The sequence below is a fragment of the Psammomys obesus genome, unplaced genomic scaffold (genome assembly GCF_907164565.1).
Source record: "Psammomys obesus unplaced genomic scaffold, mPsaObe1.curated_primary_1811, whole genome shotgun sequence".
Classification (NCBI taxonomy): domain Eukaryota; kingdom Metazoa; phylum Chordata; class Mammalia; order Rodentia; family Muridae; genus Psammomys; species Psammomys obesus.
In genome coordinates this window covers 1,391,081-1,415,861 of record NW_026592481.1, presented here as the reverse complement: position 1 = coordinate 1,415,861, position 24,781 = coordinate 1,391,081, and the positions used below count along the sequence as shown (strand labels likewise).

The 24,781-nt window shown below is 38.9% G+C and overlaps 1 protein-coding gene across 2 annotated transcripts in view; it reads left to right on the top strand.

The window, feature by feature from the left end:
- The window catches only part of Tlr7 (toll like receptor 7), a 30,097-nt gene extending 5,759 nt beyond the window's left edge, over nucleotides 1-24,338 (top strand). The window contains exons 1-2 of one of the 2 annotated variants that reach the window (XM_055613339.1): nucleotides 15,390-15,466; nucleotides 20,487-24,338. In XM_055613339.1, coding sequence (XP_055469314.1) covers nucleotides 20,496-23,636 — 3,141 coding nt within the window. In that variant the 5' untranslated portion in view covers nucleotides 15,390-15,466; nucleotides 20,487-20,495 and the 3' untranslated portion in view covers nucleotides 23,637-24,338. Of the gene's footprint in view, nucleotides 1-15,389; nucleotides 15,467-20,486 lie in introns of those variants that run through there. The other variant, XM_055613338.1, reaches the window with a different exon arrangement.
- Nucleotides 24,339-24,781: the final 443 nt, after the last annotated feature.

Here is a 24,781-nt window from a genome sequence, read left to right as displayed (position 1 = left end):
TGTGTGTGTGTGTGTGTGTGTGTGTGTGTGTGTGTGTGTGTGTGTAATAATGACTGGAATGTAGTTTAATACACCAAAATGTTAGTTTTGTTGAGATTTGGGAGGTCGTTCCTGCTTCAAGTTGTCCTTTGCAATATACCTCATTTTCTGTTCAACTCATGATCTCTTGGACAACTCTACATTCTCTTTGCTACAAACCCTGCACATCTCATCTCCTGACAACTCCTTCTTAGCTAATTACCTTTCTTCCTATTTCACTAAAAAAAAAAAAAAAAAAAAAAAGCAATTAGAAGAGAATTTTCCCACACCTCCCTTTTTTGTACCTATCTAGGGCATTCTCACCCTTAGGTCCTTTCTGACTCTGTTCCATTACCTATCACTGAGCTTCCTCACTGAGATCACCTCCAAATGTAAATGCTTCAAATAGTGACAATTCTCTACTACTTCCTGCCACGGGTCAGGGGTTGCCTGAGTTTGGCTGGGCAATTCTCCAACTGACTTTCTTATGCAGTGATATTCAAACAGAGATTGTAGTTTGGGTTACCTAGAAGCCTTGACAGCTTGGGGTCCAGAGCAGTGGGGGCTCCTCATATATATCTCTTCTTGTGATGTCTGTAATATGGTCGCTGTAGTAGAGCAAGGCTTTTTACTAGACTATGAAGTGGGAAGACAGAAGAAGAGAAAGAGTGTGTGGGAAAGAGAAACACTACTGGCAGTGTCTTTTTTATCTTGACAGTAAAACCCTTTGAAATCTGTGTACTGTTCAATATCACTCCTTATATTCATCTAGAAACTTTGTGCTCAGTACCTCTCCTTATATTCCTCTAGGAACTTTAAAGTCCCTGTACCTTCACTGGTACACAGCCAGTTCTCATCACTTCCAGAAGTGTCATTTCAGTATTTTGCTTTTCCTTAAAAACCTCTCCACTGGTCTCCATATTTGCCCATTTGCTCTTTATTCTCTGTTCTCCACACTACTCTAAAAGATTAAGATCTGCTTGCAGTCAGCTAGAAAACATGGAGTGGCTCTCTTTCTCAAGCACAGTAGATATCAGCATTCCAAGAATGGCAGGCATGTACCTGCATGCCTAGTCTCCCTCTCTGCCTTTGCCTTCATATTCGACTTCCTTACTCTCTTCATTTGGCCATTTGTGACAATTCTGCAAAGTCTCCATTTTGGGATGTTTACAAAAGGTGTTTCCTTTTGTTTGTCACGCTTTTTCTTTAAATATCCACTTCAACACTTTTTCATTTCATAAATACTGATTTTAAACATCAAAGAAATCATGACTTTTGCAGGCAAATGGTGGGAACTAGAGAAGATCATCCTGAGTAAGGTATCCTAGAAGTAGAAAGACACACATGGTATATACTCACTTATTAGTGGATATTAGACATATAATATAGGATAATCATACTAAAATCTGTACACCTAAGGAAGCTAATCAAGAGTGAGGACCCTGGGGAAGATGATCAATCTTCATTCAGAAAGGCAAACGGGATGGACATAGGGAGAGGGAGAAAATAGGGAACATGGAAGGAGCCTACCACAAGGGTCTCTGAAAGACTCTACCCAGCAGGGTATCAAAGCAGATGCTGAGATTCATAGCCAAATTTTGGGCAGTGTGCAAGGAATGTTATGAAAGAAGAGGGAGATAGAAAGACATGGAGGGAATAGGAGCTCCACAAGGAGAGCAACAGAACCATAAAATCTGGGCCCAAGGATCTTTTCTGAGACTGATAATACAAACAAAGACCATGCATGGAGATAAGCTAGTACCCTTGCACAGATGTAGCCCATGGCAGTTCAGTGTCGAAAAGGGTTCCCTAGTAATGAGAACAGTGACTGTCTCTGACATGAACTAAGGAACTGGCTCTTGGATCCACTTCCCCCTGAAGGGGGAACAGCCTTACCAGGCCACAGAGGAAGACAATGCAGCCAGTCCTGATGAGACCTGGTAGACTAGGGTCAGATGGAAGGGGAGGAGGACCTCCCCTATCAGTGGACTGGGGCAGGGACATACGAAAAGAAGAGAGAGGAAAGATTGGGAGGGGGTTAGGGAAGGGGCTACTGCTCGGATACAAAGTGAATAAACTATAATAATAAATAAATAAATAAATAATAAATAAATAAATAAATAAATAAATGAATGAATATAATAAATAAATAAATACATAAAGACATAGATAAATAAATAAATAAATAAATAAATGAAATTTTAAAATCCTCAAATTTCAATGCTTCTCTAAGCCACCATATTTTTTAAAATTTTTTATTTAACTTTTATTAATTACAATTTATTAATTTTGTATCCCCTATAAGCCCCTCCCTCCTCCCCTCTCGATCCCACCCTCCCCCCCTTTCTGCATGCATGCCCCTCCCAAAGTCCACTGATAGGGGAGGTCCTCCTCTCCTTCTCTCTGATCTTAGTCTATCAGTTCTCATCAGAAGTGGCTGCATTGTCAGGGTTCTAGGTTATCTCCATGAATAGTCCTTGGTTGGAGTATGAGTCTCTGGGAAGTTCCCTGTGTTCAAATTTTCTTGTTCTGTTGCTCTCCTTGTGGAGTTCCTGTCCCCTCCAGCTCTTACTATTTCCCACTTCTTACATAAAATTCCATTGACTCTGCCCGACAGTTGGCCATCAGGCTCAGCATCTGCTTTGACACTCTGCACGGCAGAAGCTTTCAGGGGCCCTCTGTGGCAGGTTCCTAGGTTGTTTCCTGTTTTCTTCTTCTTCTGGCTTTCAGAGGTCCTCTGTAGCAGGTTCCTAGGTTGTTTCCTGTTTTCTTCTTCTTCTGATGTCCTTCCTCTTTGCCTTTCAGGATGGGAATTGAACATTTTAGTTAAGGTCCTCTCTTTTGCTTAGTTTGTTTAGATGTACAGATTTTAGTGGGTTTATTCTATGTTGTATGTTTATATGAGTGAGTAGATACAGTGTGTGTCTTTTTGCTTCTGGGACAACTCACTCAGCATGATCCTTTTCAGGTCCCACCATTTACCTGCAAATTTCATGATTTCCTTATTTTTCATTGCTGAGTAATACTCCATTGTGTAGATGTACCACAATTTCTGTGTCCATTCTTCAGTCGAGGGGCATCTGGGCTGTTTCCAGCTTCTGACTATTACAAATAAAGCTGCTACAAACATGGTTGAGCAAATGTCCTTATTGTGTACTTGAGCCTCTTTTGGATATATACCTAGGAGTGGTATGGCTGGATCTTAAGGTAGCGCTATTCCTAGTTGTCTGAGAAAACGCCAGATTGATTTCCAGAGTGGTTATACAAGTTTACATTCCCACCAGCAGTGGAGGAGGGTTCCCCTTTCTCCACAACCTCTCCAGCATATTTTGTCACTCGAGTTTTTCATCTTGGCCATTCTGATCATCAAAACAAAATGACTGCCTACAGATTGGGAAAGAATCTTCACCAACCCTTTATCTGACAGAGGGCTAATATCCAGTATATATAAAGAACTAAAGAAGCTGAAAAGCAGCAAACCAAGTAATCCAATTAAAAAATGGAGAACAGAGCTAAACAGAGAATTCTCAATAGAGGAATATAGAATGGCAGAGAAACACTTAAAGAAATGCTCAATGTAATTAGCCATTAGGGAAATGCAAATCAAAACGACCCTGAGATGTCACCTTACACCCATCAGCCCTTGTCTTTTAACTTCTTATTTTTCCCTCACATGGATTTCCCTGCGGCAGAAAGAGTTCTATCAGAAAAAATGTAGCCAGCTCTCTTCATACATGCATAAATAGGCATGAAAATTGAAGTAGGAGAGGTAAAAAAATAATCAAAATAATTATAATTCACAAAATGTAATAATGAAACTCACTAGTACGGAATATTAATATATGCTTTTTTTTATCACCGCACAAACTAGGTCGTGCTAAATACTTTGGGGACTTTTAATTTTTTTAATTTTAATTTTTATTTATTTTTTATTTTTTTATTAATTACACTTTATTGATTTTGTATCCCCCCATAAGCCCTTCCCTCCTCCCCTCCCTATCCCACCCTCCCTCCCCTTTCTGCATGCATGCACTCCCCAAGTCCACTGATAGGGGAGGTTCTCTTCTCCTTTCTGATCTTAGTTGATCAGTCCTCTACTGTGGCCTGGTAAGGCTGCTCCCCCCTCAGGGGGAGGTGATCAATGAACAGGCCAATCAGATTATGTCAGAGGCAGTCCCTCTTCCCATTACTATGTAACCCACTTGGACACTGAGCTGCCATGGGCTACATCTGTGCAGGGGTTCTAGGTTATCTCCACGAATAGTCCTTGGTTGGATAATGAGTCTCTGGGAAGTTCCCTGTGTTCAAATTATCTTGTTCTGTTGCTCTCCTTGTGGAGTTCCTGTCCCCTCCGGTTCTTACTATTTCCCACTTCTTACATAAAATTCCATTCACTCTGCCCATCAGTTGGCCATCAGGCTCAGCATCTGCTTTGACAGTCTATACTGCAGAAAAACAGGTAGGCTTTTAGGCAAGAGAACAGTGGAGTTTTTTGCTTTCTACTTCATTTTTTTCATTCCTACTTCAGTAGGTATGAAGATCTGATTCATTTTCTCCCTTCCAATGGTGTCTAGCACTGACAAGATTACCAGTAGTGTTTGTTGAGTGATGTCATTACTAGGGAGTTCCTTTGAGCTTATAAATTTTGAAAATGCCTAAGGAAGCAATTCCGGGTAGAGAATAAAATTCTTAAGAAATGCAGAAACAAAGAAGTTCCCCCCCCCCCTTCAACCCTAGACTCATCCCAAACATAAGAATACTGTCTTATTTAAAATTTTGTACTTAGGATTGAGCCTGGGCCTTCATCCATGCTAAGAAAGCTCTCCTGCACATCCACATCCACATCCACATCCACATCCACATCCACATCCACATCCACATCCACATCCACATCCACATCCACATCCACATCCACATCCACAGCGTTCTACTTTTTATTTTGTTCGGAGACAAGATCTTGCTAATTTTGCTAAGCTCCACTCGAACTTGCCATCTTTCTACCTCAGCTTCCCAAGCAGTGGGATTACAGTCTTGCTATACCAGGCCTGACTTGAATACTTTTCTAATACTTGTCTCCCTCCTCTCCCCAAAGAATATAAGCTAGATATTAGAGTCCCAGGAACCATTTAATCCAAGAGGAAATTCACAAAACTGCAAACACAAGTTGTATTGAGTTGCTTCCTGTGACTACACAAGGCAACTTTCAGGTGATCGATCATAAATTAGTTTGCCTCTTAGGTTGCAATCGCTTTTCAGGTTCACTTCTTCCTCAGTAAAAGAAAGGTATTTCTGTGCCTTTTCAACTTCAGTGTGAAGAGTTAGTGATACTAGCCAAATGATATGTCTATTTTAACAAGTGGCATAAGCTAAGAATAGAAGGCAGCCATTAGAGAGAGCATGTGCATATACATACAAATGATTCATGGCTGCTCCACATGTATTCTGCATTTTCCATTTTAGCAAATGAAGTGATTTACTAAGAGAATAGAAACACCTGTGCATAGAAAATTGCATATTTCCATTTTGGCCATAATTACTTCACTAATTAAGCATCCAGATTTACCCCGTATATTTGCATGTATAATTAGCTGTGGTTCATTATCAAAGCCAGGCCTATGTCACAGGTTACTACACGTTTTATAAGTCAAATTACTGAAAGATGCATGTCTTTAGGCACTCATTGTTTCCCCCACCCCAAAGCAAGTGAAACAAAATCATGTGGATGTGTTGTAACACAGAGACAGACAGACAGAGACTTAGCTTTACATTTTAAAATTATGTTAATTGAAACTAACATATTTTTAAACAAGTACTTCCAGATACTTTAAAAGGGGAAGTTTCTATCAGAATAAGGAAATATTTTCTATGTTTAAACAATGCTTCCCAAAGATTGTTTGAATTGGGCAGCTTCAGAAAGACATGCCTTCTCTTTAATAATACATTTGGAAAGGCTGTCTAGACAGTGCATTTTCATCCTTCAGCTGCTTGCTCAAAGCCCAGCTTTTGCACTACAGTTCAGATTCCTACTAGCAGGAGTTTCATTGCAAAATTTGAAGGTATCTCCAAGTACCAGGCTTGCAGTGCATCCTCCATGGGAAGGTAAGAGAAGTTCCCAATGCTTTCAAATATTTTAAGGGTTAGTTCTACTTGAGCTTAACCACTGAGCATAGGACATGTGTACTGGTAACCTCTCCTTGGCTACATTTGTTCTGAGATGACACAGATGAAGTCAGTGCTCTCACAGGAGTTTCAGAGTCAAAAAGATAGCGCTAGAAGCAAGGATAATAATGGAGTCTTAATGAAGATTCATTTCCCTACCCTTCCAGTGACGTTTCTGAGCCATACTTCAACCACTTTCTTTAGAGACTGAACTTCTTCTCAGTCTCTCTTTGTACCAGTGATAGACTCTGATCTTCAATCTGCACAAGATTAGGACCATAAATATTACCTTCTTGAGGCAGAATGGGTTCAGGAGCCCTACCCTCTACTCTGGGGATTGAGATAGGCAGTTAACAGTTGCTTGGGGAAGAAGGGACATTTTCCTCAGTGGTAGAGACTGATAAGTTGCTGCTGTTTCTGTCAATAACTCCTTACCCATGTTCCTGTAAGCAACCTCATTGAAGAACACTGCATCACCAACCCACATCCAGGAAATCTGATGTTTGGGGCAAAGGCCTTACTAAATGTGAGGCTCCTATGGGATTTTGAAAAAGTTTAAAGCTTTGATTTCTTTAACAAATGTGTCCCTTTAGCTCATGATGTGCCTGGATTGCATCATAACAATGACATACAATTTATATAAAGACAAATCAGTTCAGCTGCTTAAAGGTGTTTGCTCCCTGCCAATACAGAGAAAGAGGGATAGTATGGTAAACAGCTAGGAGAGCAAAACCCTTGTTTTGGTTACCTGGGTCTCACCTTGTTCACCTTACAGCATATCTGCTTTTCACTTTCTTTCTTGAAATTGAATCCATCGCTTGGAAATAGGAAGTGTACATCATTTTGAAATAAGCAATGTGAATAGATTTACAGATTGTGCCAGAAATACAATTTATTTTTATCCTTGCTGAACTTGGATTGAATGTGTTTAGAATTAATGCCATGTACAGCCTAAGATTTTATCTAGATCTGGTCTGGCTGTCTGTAGATTATGACCCATACGTTCAACCTGTTTCCCTACTTCTTTTTCTTAGCACTGGATCTTGTAATTCTGATCTGTTACATGCTAAGTGTTTATTTAAGTAACTTCATAATAAAAGTACTGTCATTGGTGCATTTACACATTAGAATACTACTCATCAATTAAAAACAAGGAAATCAGGAAATTTGTAGGCAAATGGTGGGAACTAGAAAAGATTATCCCAAGTGAGGTATCCCAGAAGCAGAAAGACACACATGGTATATACTCACTTACTAGTGGCTATTAGGCATATACTATAGGATAAACATACTAAAATCTATACACCTAAAGAAACTAATCAAGAAGAGAACCCTGGATAAGATGACAAGTCCTCCTTCAGAAAGGAAAATGGGATGTACATTAGAAGAGGGAGAAAACAGGAAACAGAACAGGAGCCTACCACAGAGGTCCTCTGAAGGACTCTTCCCTGCAGCGTATCAAAACAGATGCTGAGACTCATAGCCAAACTTTGGGCAGAGTGCAGGGAATCTTATGAAAGAAAAGGGACACAGAAAGACCTGAAAGGGCTAGGAGCTCCACAAGAACAGAAAAAAAAATCTGGGCCCAGGGATCTTTTCTGAGACTGATAAGCCAACTAAGGACCATTCATGGAGATAACCCCCTGTACAGATATAGCCCAAGGCATCTCAGTATCCAAGTGGGTTTCACTAGTAATGGGACCAGGGACTGTCTCTGACATGAAGTCAGTGGCCTGCTCTTTGATCTGCCTCCCCCTGAGAGGGGAGCAGCTTTATCAGGCCGCAGAGAAAGACAATGCAGCCAGTCCTGATGAGACCTGATAGGCTAGGCTCAGATGGAAGGGAAGGAGGACCACCGCTATCAGTGGACTGGGGAAGAGGCATGGGTAGAGAAGAGGGAGGGAGTTTGGGGCTACTGCTGGGATACAAAGTGAATAAACTACCATTAATAATAAAAAGAAGAAGAAATAAAAAATAATTAAATAAATAAATAGATAGATAGATAAATAAATAAATAAATAAATAAAATATTGTCAATTATTTACTTTTGCATTTGTTCCTTTGAGCCCAGATTTCACACTATATCCTAGGCTAACTCAAAAGTCACAAAAATATTTGCTTTCATGTAAAAAATTTGCCAACTTCTGGTCTAGATCAATGTCATGCAGAACCTTCTGCAATGGTGAAGATATGTCACTTCTGTGACCTTAAGTACAGGAGCCATAAGCTTCTTAGGGCTTTGGGGGCACTTCAATTACAGTTAGTGTGACTGTGAAACTGAATTTCAATCAACTTAAAACGAAATAGCCACAAAGTGACTTGCAGCTATCATATTAGAGCAGTACCAGATCATTTGCAGTGTACTGTCTTTTTTTTTTTTTTTCTGTGTTCTGTGTTCCTCTTTCAAATGGATCATCCCTCCTGAGGCTATGTGAGTCTAAGGAAAGACAAATTTTTAATCAGATTTTCTCTCTGAACTGGTTTTCATTGTCTGCTAGCAAATGCCTAATGGAAAGCATTTGAAAACAATGTATGTGGGCAGAGGTCGATTTTCTCTAAGGCTCTGCTTTCTCTATCTATTGTGTCTACTTTTGTTTGTGGTAAAGTAGTTGCCTTTTTCTACACAACCATGTTCCAAATTAAAGAAAGCCTTATTCAACTTTGCACTCTGCGCTGCAGACAGACAAAATATCACTGTAAAAAAAATTGTATTTCATTCCAGCCCTGTTGTCTTAGTTTGTTTCACTCATAAGACTGCTAAGCCACAGAGAGAACCATCCAGCACACATTGTTAGTATCAATACTGCTGAACCATTTCTCATAAGAGTAAACTTGGTCTGTACAGAGTCTTCCTTTTAACACAACACAGATAGCTAGTCTGCCAAGTGGTCCATACAGGACAGCATAAAGTGAGCCACCAGCTTTTCAGCCTCCAAAATCTGACTTTCTCTTGCCCATAGCTTGACAAAATCAACATTACACAATTACAGCTTTCTTGTGGTTGGCAAACTATTTCTAAATTCTACAGTTTAAAACCAGGTTTCCAGTAATACAAACTGCATGGTATTGTTACAGAAAAAGAATTGTAGATCAATGGAATAGAATAGAAGAACCAGAAATACACCCATACACCTATGGAGACTTAATTTTTAACAAAGAAGCCAAAACCATACAATGGGAAAAAATAGATGTCTACATTTAGAAAAATGCAAATAGATCCATATTTATCACCCTGCACAAAACTAAAGTCTTAGTGGATCAAAGACCTCAGCATAAAACCAGACACACTAAACTTGTTAGAAGAAAAGTGGAGAAGAGCTTTAACCTCATTGGCACAGGAGACAACTTCCTGAACAGAATACCAACAGCACAAGCTCTAAGATCAACAATCAATAAATGGGTCCTCATGAAACTGAAAAGCTTCTGTAAAGCAAAGGACATTGTTGTCAAAACAAAACGTCAGTCTACAGACTGGGAAAGGATCTTCCCCAACCCTATATATGACAGAGGACTAATATCCAGAATAAGTAATTACTCAAGAAGTGAATCTGCAACAAATCAAACAATCCAATTACAAAATGGGATACAGAGCTAAAGAGAGAATTCTCAATAGAGGAATATAGAATGGCAGAGAAACATTTAAAGAAATGCTTAACATCCTTAGCTATCAGGGAAATGCACATCAAAACAACCCTGAGATGTCGCCTTACACCCATTAGAATGGCTAAGATCAAAAACTGAAGGGATGATGCATTCTGGAGAAGATGTGGAGAAGGAGGGAACCTCCTCCATTGCTGGTGGGAATGTAAACTTGTACAACCACTTTGGAAACCAATCTAGCGCTTTCTCAGAAAATTAGGAGTAGTGCTACCTCAAGATCCAGCAATACCACTTCTAGGCATATATCCAAAATATGCTCAAGTATACAAGCTTTATTCATAGTAGCCAGAATCTGAAAATAACCCAGATGCTCTTCAACTGAAAAATAGATGCAGAGGGCCTCTGAAAGACTATACTCACCAGGGTATCAAAGGAGAGGCTGAGACTCATAGCCAAATTTTGGGCAGAGTGCAGGGAATCTTATGAAATAAGGGGGAGAGAGAAAGACATGGAGGGGACAGGAGCTCCACAAGTTGACCAACATAACCAAAAAAAAAAAAATTTGTGTACAAGGCCTTTTCTGAGACTGATACTCCAACCAAGGACCATGCATGGGGATAACCTAGAACCCCTGCACAGATGTAGCCCATGGCAGCTGAGTCTCCAAGTGGGTTCTCTAGTAAGGGAAACAGGGGTTGTCTCTGACATGAATTCAGTGGCTGGTTCTTTGATCACCTTCCGTTGAGGGGGGCTCAGCTTTACCAGGCCATAGCAGAAGACAATGCAGCCAGTTCTGATGAGAATTGATAGGCTAGAGTCAGATAGAGGAAGAGGACCGCACCTATCAGTGGACTAGGAGAGGTGCATGGGAGGAGAAAAGGGGGAAGGCTGGAATTGGGAGGGGAAGAGGAAGGAGGCTAAAGCTGGGATACAAAATTAATAAATTGTAATTAATAAAAATTAATTAATTAAAAAAATTCAGTAATTTAAAAAAAGAAATGCTCAATGTCCTTAGTTATCAGGGAAATGCAAGTCAAAATGACCCTGAGATTTAACCTTACACCCATTAGAATGGTTAAGATCAAAAACTCAAGTGACAACGAATGCTGGAGAGGATGTGGAGAAAGGGGAACACTCCTTCATTGCTGGTGGGAATGTAAACTTGTACAACCACTTTGGAAATCAATCTGGCACTTTCTCAGAAAATTGGGAATAGCACTATCACAAGATTCAGCTATACCACTCCTAGGCATATATCCCAAATACACTCAAGTATACAAGGACATTTGCTCAACCATGTTTGTAACAGCTTTATTTGTAATAACCAGAATCTGGAAACAACACAGATGTCCCTCAACTGAGAAATGGATATAGAAATTGTGATTCATTTACACAATAGAATACTACTCAGCAATTAAAAACAAGGAAATCATGACATTTTCAGGCAAGTGGTGGGAACTAAAAAAGATCATCTTGAGTGAGGAAACCCAGAAGCAGAAAGACACACATGGTGTATACTCACTTATAAGTGGATATTAGACATATAATATAGGATAAACATACTAAAATCTGTACACCTGAAGAAGCTAATCAAGAAGAAGGACCCTGGGTAAGATGCTCAATGCTCATTCAGAAAGGCAAACGGGATAGACATTGGAAGAGGGGAAAATAGGGAACAGGAGAGGAGCCTACCACAGAGGACCTCTGTGGTGTTAAAGCAGATGCTGAGACTCGTAGCCAAACTTTGGACAGATTGCAGGGTATCTTATAAAAGAAAGGGAGACAGAAAGATTTGGAAGGGACAGGAGCTCCACATAAGTGAGCAACAGAAACTAGGTTTTCATGGGTAGAAAAAGAATTAAATTAACAGGCATACCATAACAGTGTTTTGATTTCTCATAAATATGCAGAAATCAGTAACTCAGAGTCATGTGTTGGCCCCACTCTATGAACTCACAAAAGGGTAGATTTAGATGTTCTGAATTATTCCCTCTGTTGTATAACCACAAATACATTTTTCTCATTTGCTCCATCAAAGAAGGCTGCCAGCAACAGTGTCCATATTAAAAGGAAACCAGTGAAAGTACATGGAAAAGAAGGGGATATCTTCCCTGGTTAAGAACAGGTTTCAGAAGTTGAGTATCTGCTTTCCTCTAACATCCTGTTTGCAAAAGCTTGGTCACATGGCCATGTTTATCTGCAACAGAGAATGGCAATACAATCATTTTTCAAAGTGGGATTTGCTCAATAAAAAAATAAGTAAATAAATATTTTTGTCACTGTCAGATGAGGAAAAGTATGTAAAGATGTTTTCAGACTCTGAGAATAATCAAAGGAATTGACAGTATGAAAAATAAACACTCCACAGAACAAGAACAATGTGTATTTAAACTAGACCTAATAGAAAGGTTAGCATTTTGTCTCGAAAACTAATAAAGTTTTACACTGTATTTTACATTTGTATAGTTTTTCCTTCCCTCCATAACATTTTGAGGTCCCTAAGTGCACAGACCATGTATTTTCTATGTAACTAATACATAACCATCAATGAAAGAATGCATGTGAGTAAATAGGTATTATATTTGGGATATGAATTGTGCATCACAAGTTCATTGGTTTGAATACTTGGTCTCCAGCTGTATAACCTTGAGGAGGTAGAACCTTGCTGGAGGAAGAAGTTCACCTAGGAGGTGGGCTTTGAGATTTTAGAGAGCCACCCCACTTCTTGTCCCTCTGCTATCTGCCTGAAGACGCAATGTGAGTAGCAGACTCCCATCAAAGTGGACTGAGATGCGTCCACTGGTATGATTAAACTGAAAGACACTGTCACTGTAAGCCAAAATAAATCCTTCCTCCCATCAGTTGCCCCAGTTGTTTTTTGTCACAGTGATTTAAAAAACAAACAAACAAACAAAACTAATTTCTGAGAAAGCACCAAATTGACTTCCAAAGTGGTTGTATAAGTTTACATTCCCACCAGCAATGGAGGAGGGTTCCCCATTCTCCACAACCTCTCCAGCAGGTGTCATCCCTTATTTTTTTTTTTTTATTTTAGCTATTCTGATGGCTGGGAAGTAGAATCTCAGGGTCATTTTGATTTGCATTTCTCAGAAGACAAAGGACGTTGGGCATTTCTTTAAGTGTTTCTCAGGCCATGGAGGAAGATGATGCAGCCAGCCCTGATGAGACCTGATAGTCTAGGGTCAGATAGAAGGAAAGAAGTTCCTCCCCTATTAGTGGACTAGGGAAAGGGCATAGAGGGAGAAGAGGGAGAGTAGATGGGACTGGGAGGAGAAGAGGGAGGGTGCCACACCTGGGATACAAAGTGAATAAATTGTAATTATTTAATTAATTAAAAAGGAAAGGTGGAATTCTAAGATTTGCTCATATTTTCTTCTCACTGAGTAGTTGGTGCAATCACTAGCTAAGGAACAGTTCAACACAGTCTAGTCTGTGTCCATTGCCTTGGTCATGGGATGTACATGGTGTGTACATGACATTATTTCTGAGTCAGTCGGTTTCTTGCGAGAGGTCTTCTAAGCAAAGAATCTGACACAGAGCTAGGTAGTGAACAACCAAACCAGGACTAGGAGCCAGTTCTTCTCATTCATAATCCAGCACTCCCTCTACAGCTTCATGCAGATTTGGCACAGTAGGAAATGAGAGGATAGGAATTGAACTGGTCATTTTGAAAACAGAAGTTCCCAACCCATTTCCACAAAAAAAAAAAAAAAAAAAAAAAGCATTGAGGAGATGAAAGACCTATGAAGGAGACCTATGTTGAGTATGTGATTGTAGACTGAGGAACTTCCCTGAGGAGACACTTTTTTCTTTATTTTTATTTTCTTTGTATGGATGTTTTGTCTGCATGTGTGTCTGTGCACCATGTGTGTGCACTGCCCACAGAGGACAAAAGGGAGTGTAGGAATACCTGGAACTGGAATTACAAATAACTGTGAGTTGCCATGTGAGTGCTGGGAATGAAACCAGTAGCCTGTGTTTTTAGTCACTTGGCCATCTTTCCAACACCAGGAGATTTTTTTTTTTTTACGCAGTTTGTTTTCTTTGACATACACTCATTTCTTCACGCATACATTCTTTCACTTGTGTATTCATAATGGAACACCAGTTAAGTGTGAGAAAACCTCACTGCACTAACTGCTATTAAGGCTAATACAAAACAGACACCTTTCTGTCGATGAAAACTCTCCCAGTTGATATATCTATAAAATACTGTAGGTCTGCCATGTGAAGTCTCAAATGTCTTCATCCTAACCTAGTTGATAGCAATGTGACAACAATTTTTAATGCATGTTGAAGGAGAATCTTGACCTAAACTAGAAAGCTGAGTATTCTTTTTTTTTTATTTGTTGCAATTTATTCACTTTGCATCCCAGTTATAGCTCCCTCCCTCATTTCTTCCCTTCCTCTTCTCCCATGTCCCTTCCCAGTCCACTAATAGGGGAGGTCCTCTGCCCCTTCCCTGCATATTCTTTTTAAAATCTCTCCCAGAGTAGAAAACCCTGTGTAGTGTTGGAGAAATGTTTATTTTTAATTAAAAGTTGTTATCTCTGGGACCCAAAAGGTATCACGCAATACTGGAAGTATTTGTGTTACTTTCTGAAGTCTTAAAAATTCTGAACTCTTTCTGCTCTCAATCACTTTGAATGAAAGAGTGAAGACTTGTTCATATCCTTAGCTGGCATTGTAAAGATCAACACACATACATGCTGCCTGATTTGTGGTAACCACATCACTATTCCTATCACTATTATGACACAGGAGGATAGAAAGGTTGCTGGCCAGTGAAGCCCTCCCTCTCCAAACATGTGTCACTTGAGCAGATATGAAAGAGGTAGAAATGGTCTGGCCACAGGAAGAGAAGAAATTAAATTTCAGGAAGAGGAAACAGCAGGTGGCAAGAATAGTATGCTTATTAATTTGGCTTGAATGTGGAACAGAAAACAGTCCAGATGGCTGGTATGTAGTGAAAGGGTAGACATGATTTAAGGTCAGACAAGGCGACTAGAGTCAGGCCATGCACAATGTAAACAATGAGAAAGACTTTGTTTTCTATTTACTGAGTAGTTAGACATTACTCTAATTGATCTGGTTCACGTTGAATGCTCTGATGTTATTTGATGGATGAATCCTAGAGAATAGGAGAAGGAGGAAGATGAGTTTGGCAGCCTTTGCAGAAACCACGTAAGAGGAAATGACAAATTAAATATGGAGGTAGCAGTAGACTAGGAGAAAAGTGGGCAGGTGATAGAAAGAATTGAGAAATGATGGGGGAAAGGCTTTCTGATTAAATTTGCATATGAATTTGTAGTATGTCAGTATATAAAGGTGGGGTATTTCATGGTCATTGTCTCTGGGTGTGTTTAGCCCACTGGCATTTTAGACTCAACAAATACTGGATTACAGGAGCAATTCTACAAATATATCCTCAACTGTTCACTCAGTGACATCATTCTTGTAGCACAAAATTGGCCAGGTGCCAATATTTACACAAAAATTGAAATTTTAAAATGCTTGGCTGGAGACATGGCTCAGCAGTTAAGAGCAATGGCTGCTTTTCCAGAGGATAAGGAAGATCACAGCACCCACATGGCAACTGTCAACTGTCTGCAACTCCAGTTCCAGGGATCCAATACCATCTCCTGACTTCTATGGGTACTGAACACAGGTACTGCGCTTGGAATAAATACTTACACATAAAATAAAAATAAATATATATTTTAAAAGAAATTGACATCCTAAAAAATCAAGATGTAATAAATGAGGAACTTTTGTTGAGATAGGGAGCTGGTTGTTTAACACTTACCAGCCTACCACTAGTTAAATTCTGACTTTCTTTGTCTATGATTAAGCTTCCTTAGTCTTCATTTTTTTCTTTTTTCAGAATGTATTTAATTGAAATAGACCTATATACTTCTTCCTCTTTTCCTCCTCCAGCCCCTCTTTAGCTACCCTCTCTTAAACCATCCTTCACACTCTCAAGTTGATAACTACTTTTCTTTGATGATATTTGTTGTGTATGTATGAGTATCCATACACAAACACAACCTGTTGAATCCATTTTTGTTGTTTGTGTGTATATGGTTTGAAGGCTGACAACTTTGCATTAATCAATAAGGGGGCTCATCTCTGGGAGAGGCTAATTCTCATCCTCTCACTAATCAATACTTGCTTGTAGATTTTGTCTATGGAGGGACCCTATCAAATTTTCCTTCTTCAGTGTTAACATGTAAGTTGATATTGCCAATATTTTGGTCTTTTTTTACATAGATATATTTGGGGAATACTATTTCACAGAAGACTTACTGGAATTCTGACTCTTTCTGCCCTCTCATCTGAAGTGTTCCTTGAGTCACAGATGCAGAAGCTGACATATAGATGTATGAGTTTGGGCTGGGTTCCCAAGGATATCTTGGTCTCTGCATTGTGCCCAGTTTTGGTTTCTGTGATGGGCTCAATTTGCTGTTAAGTAACGCTTATTTGATAAGGAGTCATAGCTACAATTATCTGATATCTGAGGATATAAGGATAAGATTTAGAAGATAGATAAGGAATTGAGCTGTTTAGCAAAGCAACGGTAGTAGTTTCTTTTCTAAGACACATGATTTCATTATCCCTGGAAAGTTGGCTAGATTTCCAGCACCAGGCATGACTTCCCTCCTGTTGAGTGAGCCATATCTCTAATTATACAGCTGTTAGTTGCCACTGACAGGTGATTGCCACTTATGTATGTGTTTATACTTACATACTTATATATAATATATATTTAATATAGTATATATTGTGTAAACAAAATATATTAATATATTATACATAATATACACACATATATAATGTATATATAATATATTATTATATTATATATATTATTGTTATATATAATGATATATATATATGTGTGTACATAATATATATTGCATATAACTTCAGGTAAATATAAAATAATTCTTTGAGGGTTTATCATACAACCCTGATATTATTTGTTGCTCCTTCTCCTTCTATACTGACCTCCCACCTTCTTTACCAGTTGGAGTCCACTCCTCATTTATCCTGTTTGCCACGTCATATTACCTGTATCCTATTATTTCCCTCCCACCCATCCCTACCTATGTCCCTTTGTAATTCCTGGTTTCTGTGATTTCTTCATGTTGTATAATCACATTTAAAGATTTGGAGTTGAGAACTTCAGGTGAGAGAGAACATGTGGCATTTGTCTTTCTGGGTCTCAATTATCTCACTCAATAAAATTTTTCTAGGCTCCCACATTTACCTGGAAAGTTTTTAATTTCTTTTTTAATTATAGCAAAATAGTATTTCATTGTGTATATGTTCACATTTTTATTAGACATTCATGTATTTAAGGACATTTAGAGTGTTTTCTTTTCTTGGATTTTGTGAATAAAATGGCTGTTCAAGTCTCTGTGAAGTAAGATATTGAGTTTTTTGGGCATATGCCTCAGAGTAGTATAGCTGGATCATACAGTAAAGTTATTTTCAAGGTTTTGAGAATTCTCCATACTGATTTCTAGAGTGACTGTATCAATTTGCATTCCAAACCAACAGTGAATGAGGGATCATCTTTCTCCACAACTTTGCAGGCATTTGTTGTCAGTTGTTTTGTTGGTCTTGACCATTTTAACTGGGATGAGATGAAATCCCAAAGTTAAGAACATTCTGGGAAACTTAGTTTGCTGATTACTCTACAGCTTCCTGCTCTTAAATCAGTTAACATGGATGTGCCTCCATTCATTCAAAGGGTCTTGTATGGGTTTGGGGAAAGAAAGTACTCAAATCCTTTTTTTAGAAAAAAAAAAAAGAATATTTTAGTCTTTATATGCATGTATGGATGAATATGCACATGAGTGCTGATGCCTGTGGAGGCCAAAAAGGGGAGCTTGATGCCCTAGAGCTGGAATTACAAGTGGATGTGACCCACCTTATTTGGGTGGTTCTGAGCATCAAACTTGGGTTCTCTGGAAGAGCAGCAAGTGCTCTTCACCACTGAACCACCTCTCTAGCCCCTGACCATGGTCCTTTATCTGTATTGGCCTCTTCTGGAATACAATCACCCTTCTGGTCCCTAACATCACATTTAGCAATACACTGTATCCTGATTGTGCAATCATCATGTCTTCTACCATACATCCATCACATCTTCTCTCAGAAGCATAGTTGTGTTTGAGACTCAGGGTCTGAGATCCATACTAAGAGAATGCTCTACTTCTCTCTTTTAAGGTCTATTCTCCTCTCTTGACTCAGCCTCTCATTTACCATTAGTGAACATTTCCCCTAAATCTCTATACTTATGCTTTAAGTAAATATGCCATATTTATCACCATATTTATTTAAGGGCTTTTTAGAGTTTCTGGCCTACTGTCATATATTCCAGGTATCTCTGAATGTTCCAGTTGGAGAATTATAACTTCAAAGGGTGACTAGATTAACAGAGCTAAAGTCTTATAACTATATATAAGTTTTATAAGTATTAGTGAAACTGAATGAGGGTTCTGGAGTAGATTAAAAATAACTACTAACTGAAACATAAGAACAAACCCATGCTTTAACCCACTCTGCCTTGGTGCCAGTGGATAAACAGAGAGAGTTCTTCAGTGTCTCTCACTTATCACTGGAAAACCTCATATGCCAAACTTTGATGGTTACAGGTTATTGTCTTTAGGAGTGGGTGCCTATACATCCCATTTTTCTTGAGAGCTTCTTAGTTTCATCTTAGCACAATGGTTAACTATGGTATCCTTCAGTTTTATTACCATCTCATTCTGCCAGGTGTGTTGCTGATGTGAGTATGGTTCAATCAGGCATTCCTGTGATGATGCTAATCATACCTTTCCAACATTATATAATAGAAACCTGTTAGACCTGACACCTCCAGGTAGTCCCCCTTTTTTTTTTTTATCAACCCAGCCACTGTAGAAAGATGACAGGCCATATCCAGTTACATCTTTCCTCCCCTCACAGTTTTCTTTTCCTCAGCTTCCTGGAGATGGGTACTTCTTGAAAATGGGGAAAGGGCTCTTTCAGATATCAAAATGCTAAATAGATTTTGGTTTACAGGCAGAAAAAGAGACCATCGGATACATCACATATTAACTAGACCCATTGTTCTTCTGAAAGCTCTTTATCCAAATATGTCCTTGAGACTTTTCAAACACCCTCCTCAGAAACACTGTCTTATTTCAAAAAGAAAAAAAAAATAAAGGTGTCTCTAATCTAATACGGTGATATCAGTCAACCTTGGACCCATTTCCTAATGCCACACTTTCCTCTCTCCCTACTCTCTCACCAAGCAGGATAATGCTTTCCTTTAAAAAAAAATCTTGATGCTTTGTTAACTCTAAGAAACCCTTTGCTTGAAGGTTGATCTGACTCTGCATCTCTCCTCTAACTAGGTGTCTCAGACCCTAAAACCTAACAAAACCCAGTGTGCAGGGAAAGCATGACAAATCATCTTAGAGGTGATTTCTTCAATGACTTCTAAAACAATCCAAAGGAAGATCTATATTACAGAATGGTAGAAGCAAGTGTCTAATAATCGAATATCATCTGGAAAGCCTGTGTCTTCATTTGTAATAGAGGGAGAATGGGAGAGTGGATTTTTTTTTCATTTGTATCCTTTGAATACTATGAGGCTTGATAATCATGAAGGATTTTTGCATGTGTTCCAAGGAAGGCTTAGCAAGAAAACATTTAATTATACTGATATGCACTGTTCACCTAAGTGTCTATATTTTTGGCATTCATTACTCCTCAAATCTCATAGTTTGGGGCCTTCCTGTTATAGAATTCTATGTAAAAACAAATAGGCAATGCCACTTCTGCATCTTAAAAACTGTTTGGGGCAGCAAGGGAGATGACTCAGTGGTTAAGTATGGTGATGTGAATGAGAATGGCCCCATAGGCTTATGCTTGAATACTTGGTTCCCAGTTAGTAGAACTTCTGGGAAGGATTGGGAAGTCTGGCCTTGTTGGAAGAGGTGTGACCTTGTTGAAAGAAGTGTGTCAAAGGGGATGGACTTTGAGGTTTCAAACCTCCATGCCAGTCCCAGTCTTACTCCTTCTCTGCCTGCAATTTACAGATAACATGTGGGTTCTCAGCTACTGCTCCAGTGTCATGCCTACCTGTCTCCTACCACACTTTCTGCCATGATGATCATGAATTCACCCTCTGAAACTAGAAACAAGAATCAGACTAAACACTTCCTTTCATAAGTTGTTTTGGTTGTGGTATTTCATCACCACCATATAACAGTGACTAAGTCAGTAAGGGTAATTGCCAACAAACCTGATGAACTGAGTTTGATCTGGAAGTGGAAAGAGAGAACAGACTTTCACAAATTGTCATCTGACCTCCACAATCATATCATGGTATGTGCAAACCCACAGACACATACATATGAATACTCACACATGATAAATTAAAAAAATGTATAAAGGTTCTTTACGTGATTTTGTTAGAATGCTAGGATGCAACAAGCAAAACATAAAACAATTTATCGAAAACCAGTGATTGACAAGTACAGTCACAGGGCCAGAGGTGCCATTTATACCATTACAAAAAAGACCTACATTGTTTACTTTTAATAATGTGCCAGAAGAGAGAAAGTAAATGAAATTTTTGAATTGTTCCTTGTTATATTTTATAAAAATAATTTGTTGTCTTTTATTTTCAGGTATCGGCAATGTGCTCACTGAAGAGACAAATTTTTATTTTTCTAAATATGATCTTAGTTTCTAGAGTCTTTGGAGTTCCATGGTTTCCCAAAACTCTGCCTTGTAATGTCACTCAAGATCCCTCAGAGACCCATGTGATTGTGGACTGCACAGACAAGCATTTGACAGAAATCCCTGAGGGTATTCCCACTAACACCACCAACCTTACCCTTACCATCAACCACATACCAAGTATTTCTCCAGACTCCTTCCGTAGGCTGAACCGTCTGGAAGAGATTGATTTAAGATGCAACTGTGTACCTATTCTACTGGGGTCCAAAGCCAATGTGTGTACCAAGAGGCTGCAGATTAAACCTCAAAGCTTTAGTGAACTCTCTGACCTAAAGTCCCTTTACCTGGATGGAAATCAACTTCTAGAGATACCTCAGGATCTCCCACAAAGCTTACAACTTCTGAGCCTCGAGGCCAATAATATCTTCCTCATCACGAAGGAGAATCTAACAAAATTGGTCAACATTGAAGCACTCTATCTGGGTCAAAATTGTTATTATCGAAATCCTTGCAATGTTTCCTATAACATTGAAAAAGATTCTTTCTCAATTATGAAAAATTTAAAGGTTCTCTCATTGAAAGATAACAATATCACAGAAGTCCCCACCACTTTGCCATCTAATTTAATGGAACTCTATCTTTATAACAATATCATTAAGAGCATCCAAGAAGACGATTTTAAAAACCTTACTCAACTGCAAATTCTTGACCTAAGTGGAAATTGCCCTCGCTGTTACAATGTCCCATATGTGTGTACACCATGTGAAAACAATTCCCCCTTACAGATCCATCCCAATGCTTTTGATTCATTGATAGGATTAAAAGTTTTACGTCTACACAGTAACTCTCTTAAACATGTGCTCAAAGAATGGTTCAAAAACATGCAGAACCTTCAGGAACTAGACCTGTCCCAAAACTACTTGGCCAGAGAAATTGAGCAGGCCAACTTTTTGGAACATCTCCCCAACCTTGTCCAGTTAGATCTGTCTTTTAATTATGAGCTGCAGGTCTACCATGCATCTATAACTTTACCACCTTCACTCTCTTCATTAAAAAACTTAAAATTTCTGCATATCAAGGGATATGTCTTTAAAGAGCTGAAAAACACCAGCCTTTCTGTATTGCATGAGCTTCCAAATCTTGAAGTTCTTGACCTTGGCACTAACTTCATAAAAATTGCTGACCTCAACATATTCAAACAGTTTGAAAACCTTAAAATCATAGACCTTTCAGTAAATAAGATATCCCCTTCTGAGGAGTCAAGAGAACTTGGCTTCTGTCCTAATGCCAGAACTTCTGTTGACCAGCATGGACCCCAAATCCTTGAGACCTTACATTATTTCCAATATGATGAATATGCACGGAGCTGCAGGTTCAAAAATAAAGACCTGCCTACTTCTTTGCCTTCGAATACAGACTGCCACAAATACGGGCAGACCTTAGACCTAAGTAGAAATAATATATTTTTTATCAAGCCCTCTGATTTTCAGCATCTTTCATTCCTCAAATGTCTCAACTTGTCTGGAAACACCATTGGCCAAACTCTTAATGGCAGTGAACTCCAGCCTTTAAGAGAGCTGCAATACTTAGACTTCTCCAACAACCGCCTTGATTTACTCTACTCAACAGCCTTTGAAGAGCTCCAGAAACTGGAAGTTCTGGATTTAAGTAGTAACAGCCACTATTTTCAAGCAGAAGGAATCACTCACATGCTAAACTTTACCAAGAAATTGAAGCATCTAAAGAAACTCATGATGAATGACAATGACATCTCTACCTCGGCCAGCAGGACCATGGAAAGTGGCTCTCTTAGAATTCTTGAATTCAGAGGCAACCATTTAGATATTCTATGGAGAGAAGGTGATAACAGATATTTGGACTTTTTCAAGAATCTGTTCAAGTTAAAAGAATTAGATATCTCCAGAAATTCCCTGAAATCCTTGCCTGATGGGGTTTTTGAGGGTATGCCACCAAATCTAACGACTCTTTCCTTGGCTGAAAATGGGCTCAGATCTTTTTCTTGGGGCAAGCTCCAGTTACTGAAGCATTTGGAAATTTTGGACCTTAGCTACAACCAGCTGAAGATTCTCCCTGCAAGATTGGCCAACTGTTCCAAAACTCTCATGAAACTGATTCTTAAGAATAATCAAATCAGGCATTTGACGAAATATTTTCTTGAAGATGCTTTCCAGTTGAACTATCTAGACCTCAGTTCAAATAAGATCCAGATTATTCAGAAGACTAGCTTCCCAGAAAATGTCCTCAACAATCTGCAGATGTTACTTTTACATCACAATCGTTTTGTGTGCAACTGTGATGCCGTGTGGTTTGTCTGGTGGGTTAATCACACAAATGTTACTATTCCTTACCTGGCCACTGACGTGACTTGTGTGGGGCCAGGAGCACACAAAGGCCAGAGCCTTGTATCCCTTGATCTATATACATGTGAGTTAGATCTCACAAACCTGATTCTGTTCTCGGTTTCCATATCTTCAATCCTCTTTCTGATGGTAGTTATGACAACAAGTCACCTCTTTTTCTGGGATATGTGGTATATTTACTATTTCTGGAAAGCCAAGATTAAGGGGTATCAACATCTGCAATCCATGGAGTCTTGCTATGATGCATTTATTGTGTATGACACTAAAGACTCAGCTGTGACTGAATGGGTTTTGCAGGAGCTGGTCGCTAAATTGGAAGATCCAAGAGAGAAACATTTTAATTTGTGTCTAGAGGAAAGAGACTGGCTACCAGGTCAGCCAATCCTAGAAAACCTTTCCAAGAGCATACAGCTCAGCAAAAAGACAGTGTTTGTGATGACACAAAACTATGCAAAGACTGAGAGTTTTAAGGTGGCTTTTTATTTGTCCCATCAGAGGCTCATGGACGAAAAAGTGGATGTGATTATCTTGATATTCTTGGAGAAGCCTTTGCAGAAGTCGAAGTTTCTTCAGCTCCGGAAGAGGCTCTGCAGGAGTTCTGTCCTTGAGTGGCCTGCAAACCCACAGGCTCACCCATACTTCTGGCAATGTCTGAAAAACGCCCTGACCACAGACAATCACGTGGCTTATAGTCGGGTGTTCAAGGAAACAGTCTAGCCCTCTGCAGAATGTCATGACCTAGGACATGCCTGGGTGCCTGAGTTTTTCATAAATGTCTTAGTAAAAGAATGTCTGGAAATGTCCTAACCTTGTCATTGCTCAGATTAGTAGGAAATCATTAATGTATGGCAAAGAAACTAGGAAAAAGAGACTGATATACTAGAGCTTCTTTCTTCGTGTATCCATCCACATTTAAATATCTCTCCTGGCTCATCTATAAAACATTATTTGAAGAAGGTGGTTAGGAGGAAACATAAGGCTCTGATTTACCTGCATACAACTGAAAAGAACCACACATCTGCCTTTAAAAAGTACTGATATTTTCAGTTAAAAGGGTAAAAATTATTCAAGTTCTGGCTCTCTGATACTAAATTGTAGAAGACTTCAATGAAATAAAAACCCAGAGAACTTTTCAGCAAATTGTGGCACTATCATGTAGTATCTACCCTGTGGTACACACCAAAAGCAGTTACTAGTACTGGACAGTTGATAGCTGCTTCAGTGCCTCTTACTCATTTCCCTAGGATCCATTGATGGGTTCTCTGGGAAAATAGAAAAACATGCTTGGTATCCATGGACATGGTCAACTCATAAATGAAAATAATATCTCCTCAAGCAAAATGATGTTCTGTGCATTTGATGATAGCTTACCTGCTGAAATATGTTATATGCATTGCAAAATATTGTTTCCAAAATAAAATGATCTTTAAAATAACTTTGTTAATTAGTATTAGTTTGTAAACTAGTGCCAATATTTTTGGTATCTGTAACCATGTACAACAATATTAGATGGTTTTCATGTGAACCAAAAGGGAGGAGGTTGAAAGAAGATATAGTTAGAGTTATCATGAATACAAAATTAGATGGGTGTCAGTTATATAACTTTATTTCAATTTGAAATGGAGGGGGAAAGACATGGGTTGAAAGAGCTTAACATTGGGAAATCATCAGGTTTAGTGTGTGTGTTTGTGTGTGTGCGCTTGTGCGTGTATGTGTAGAAGACATTCTCAAGTATGTTCCTAAAGAATGATATAGACTTCCTTTAAGATAAAGTCTCCTGTTGATCTGGAATTCAATGATTAAGCCAGACTGGTTGACTAGGTAGTCCTGGTGATACTCCTATTTCTGTCAACTCAGAGTTT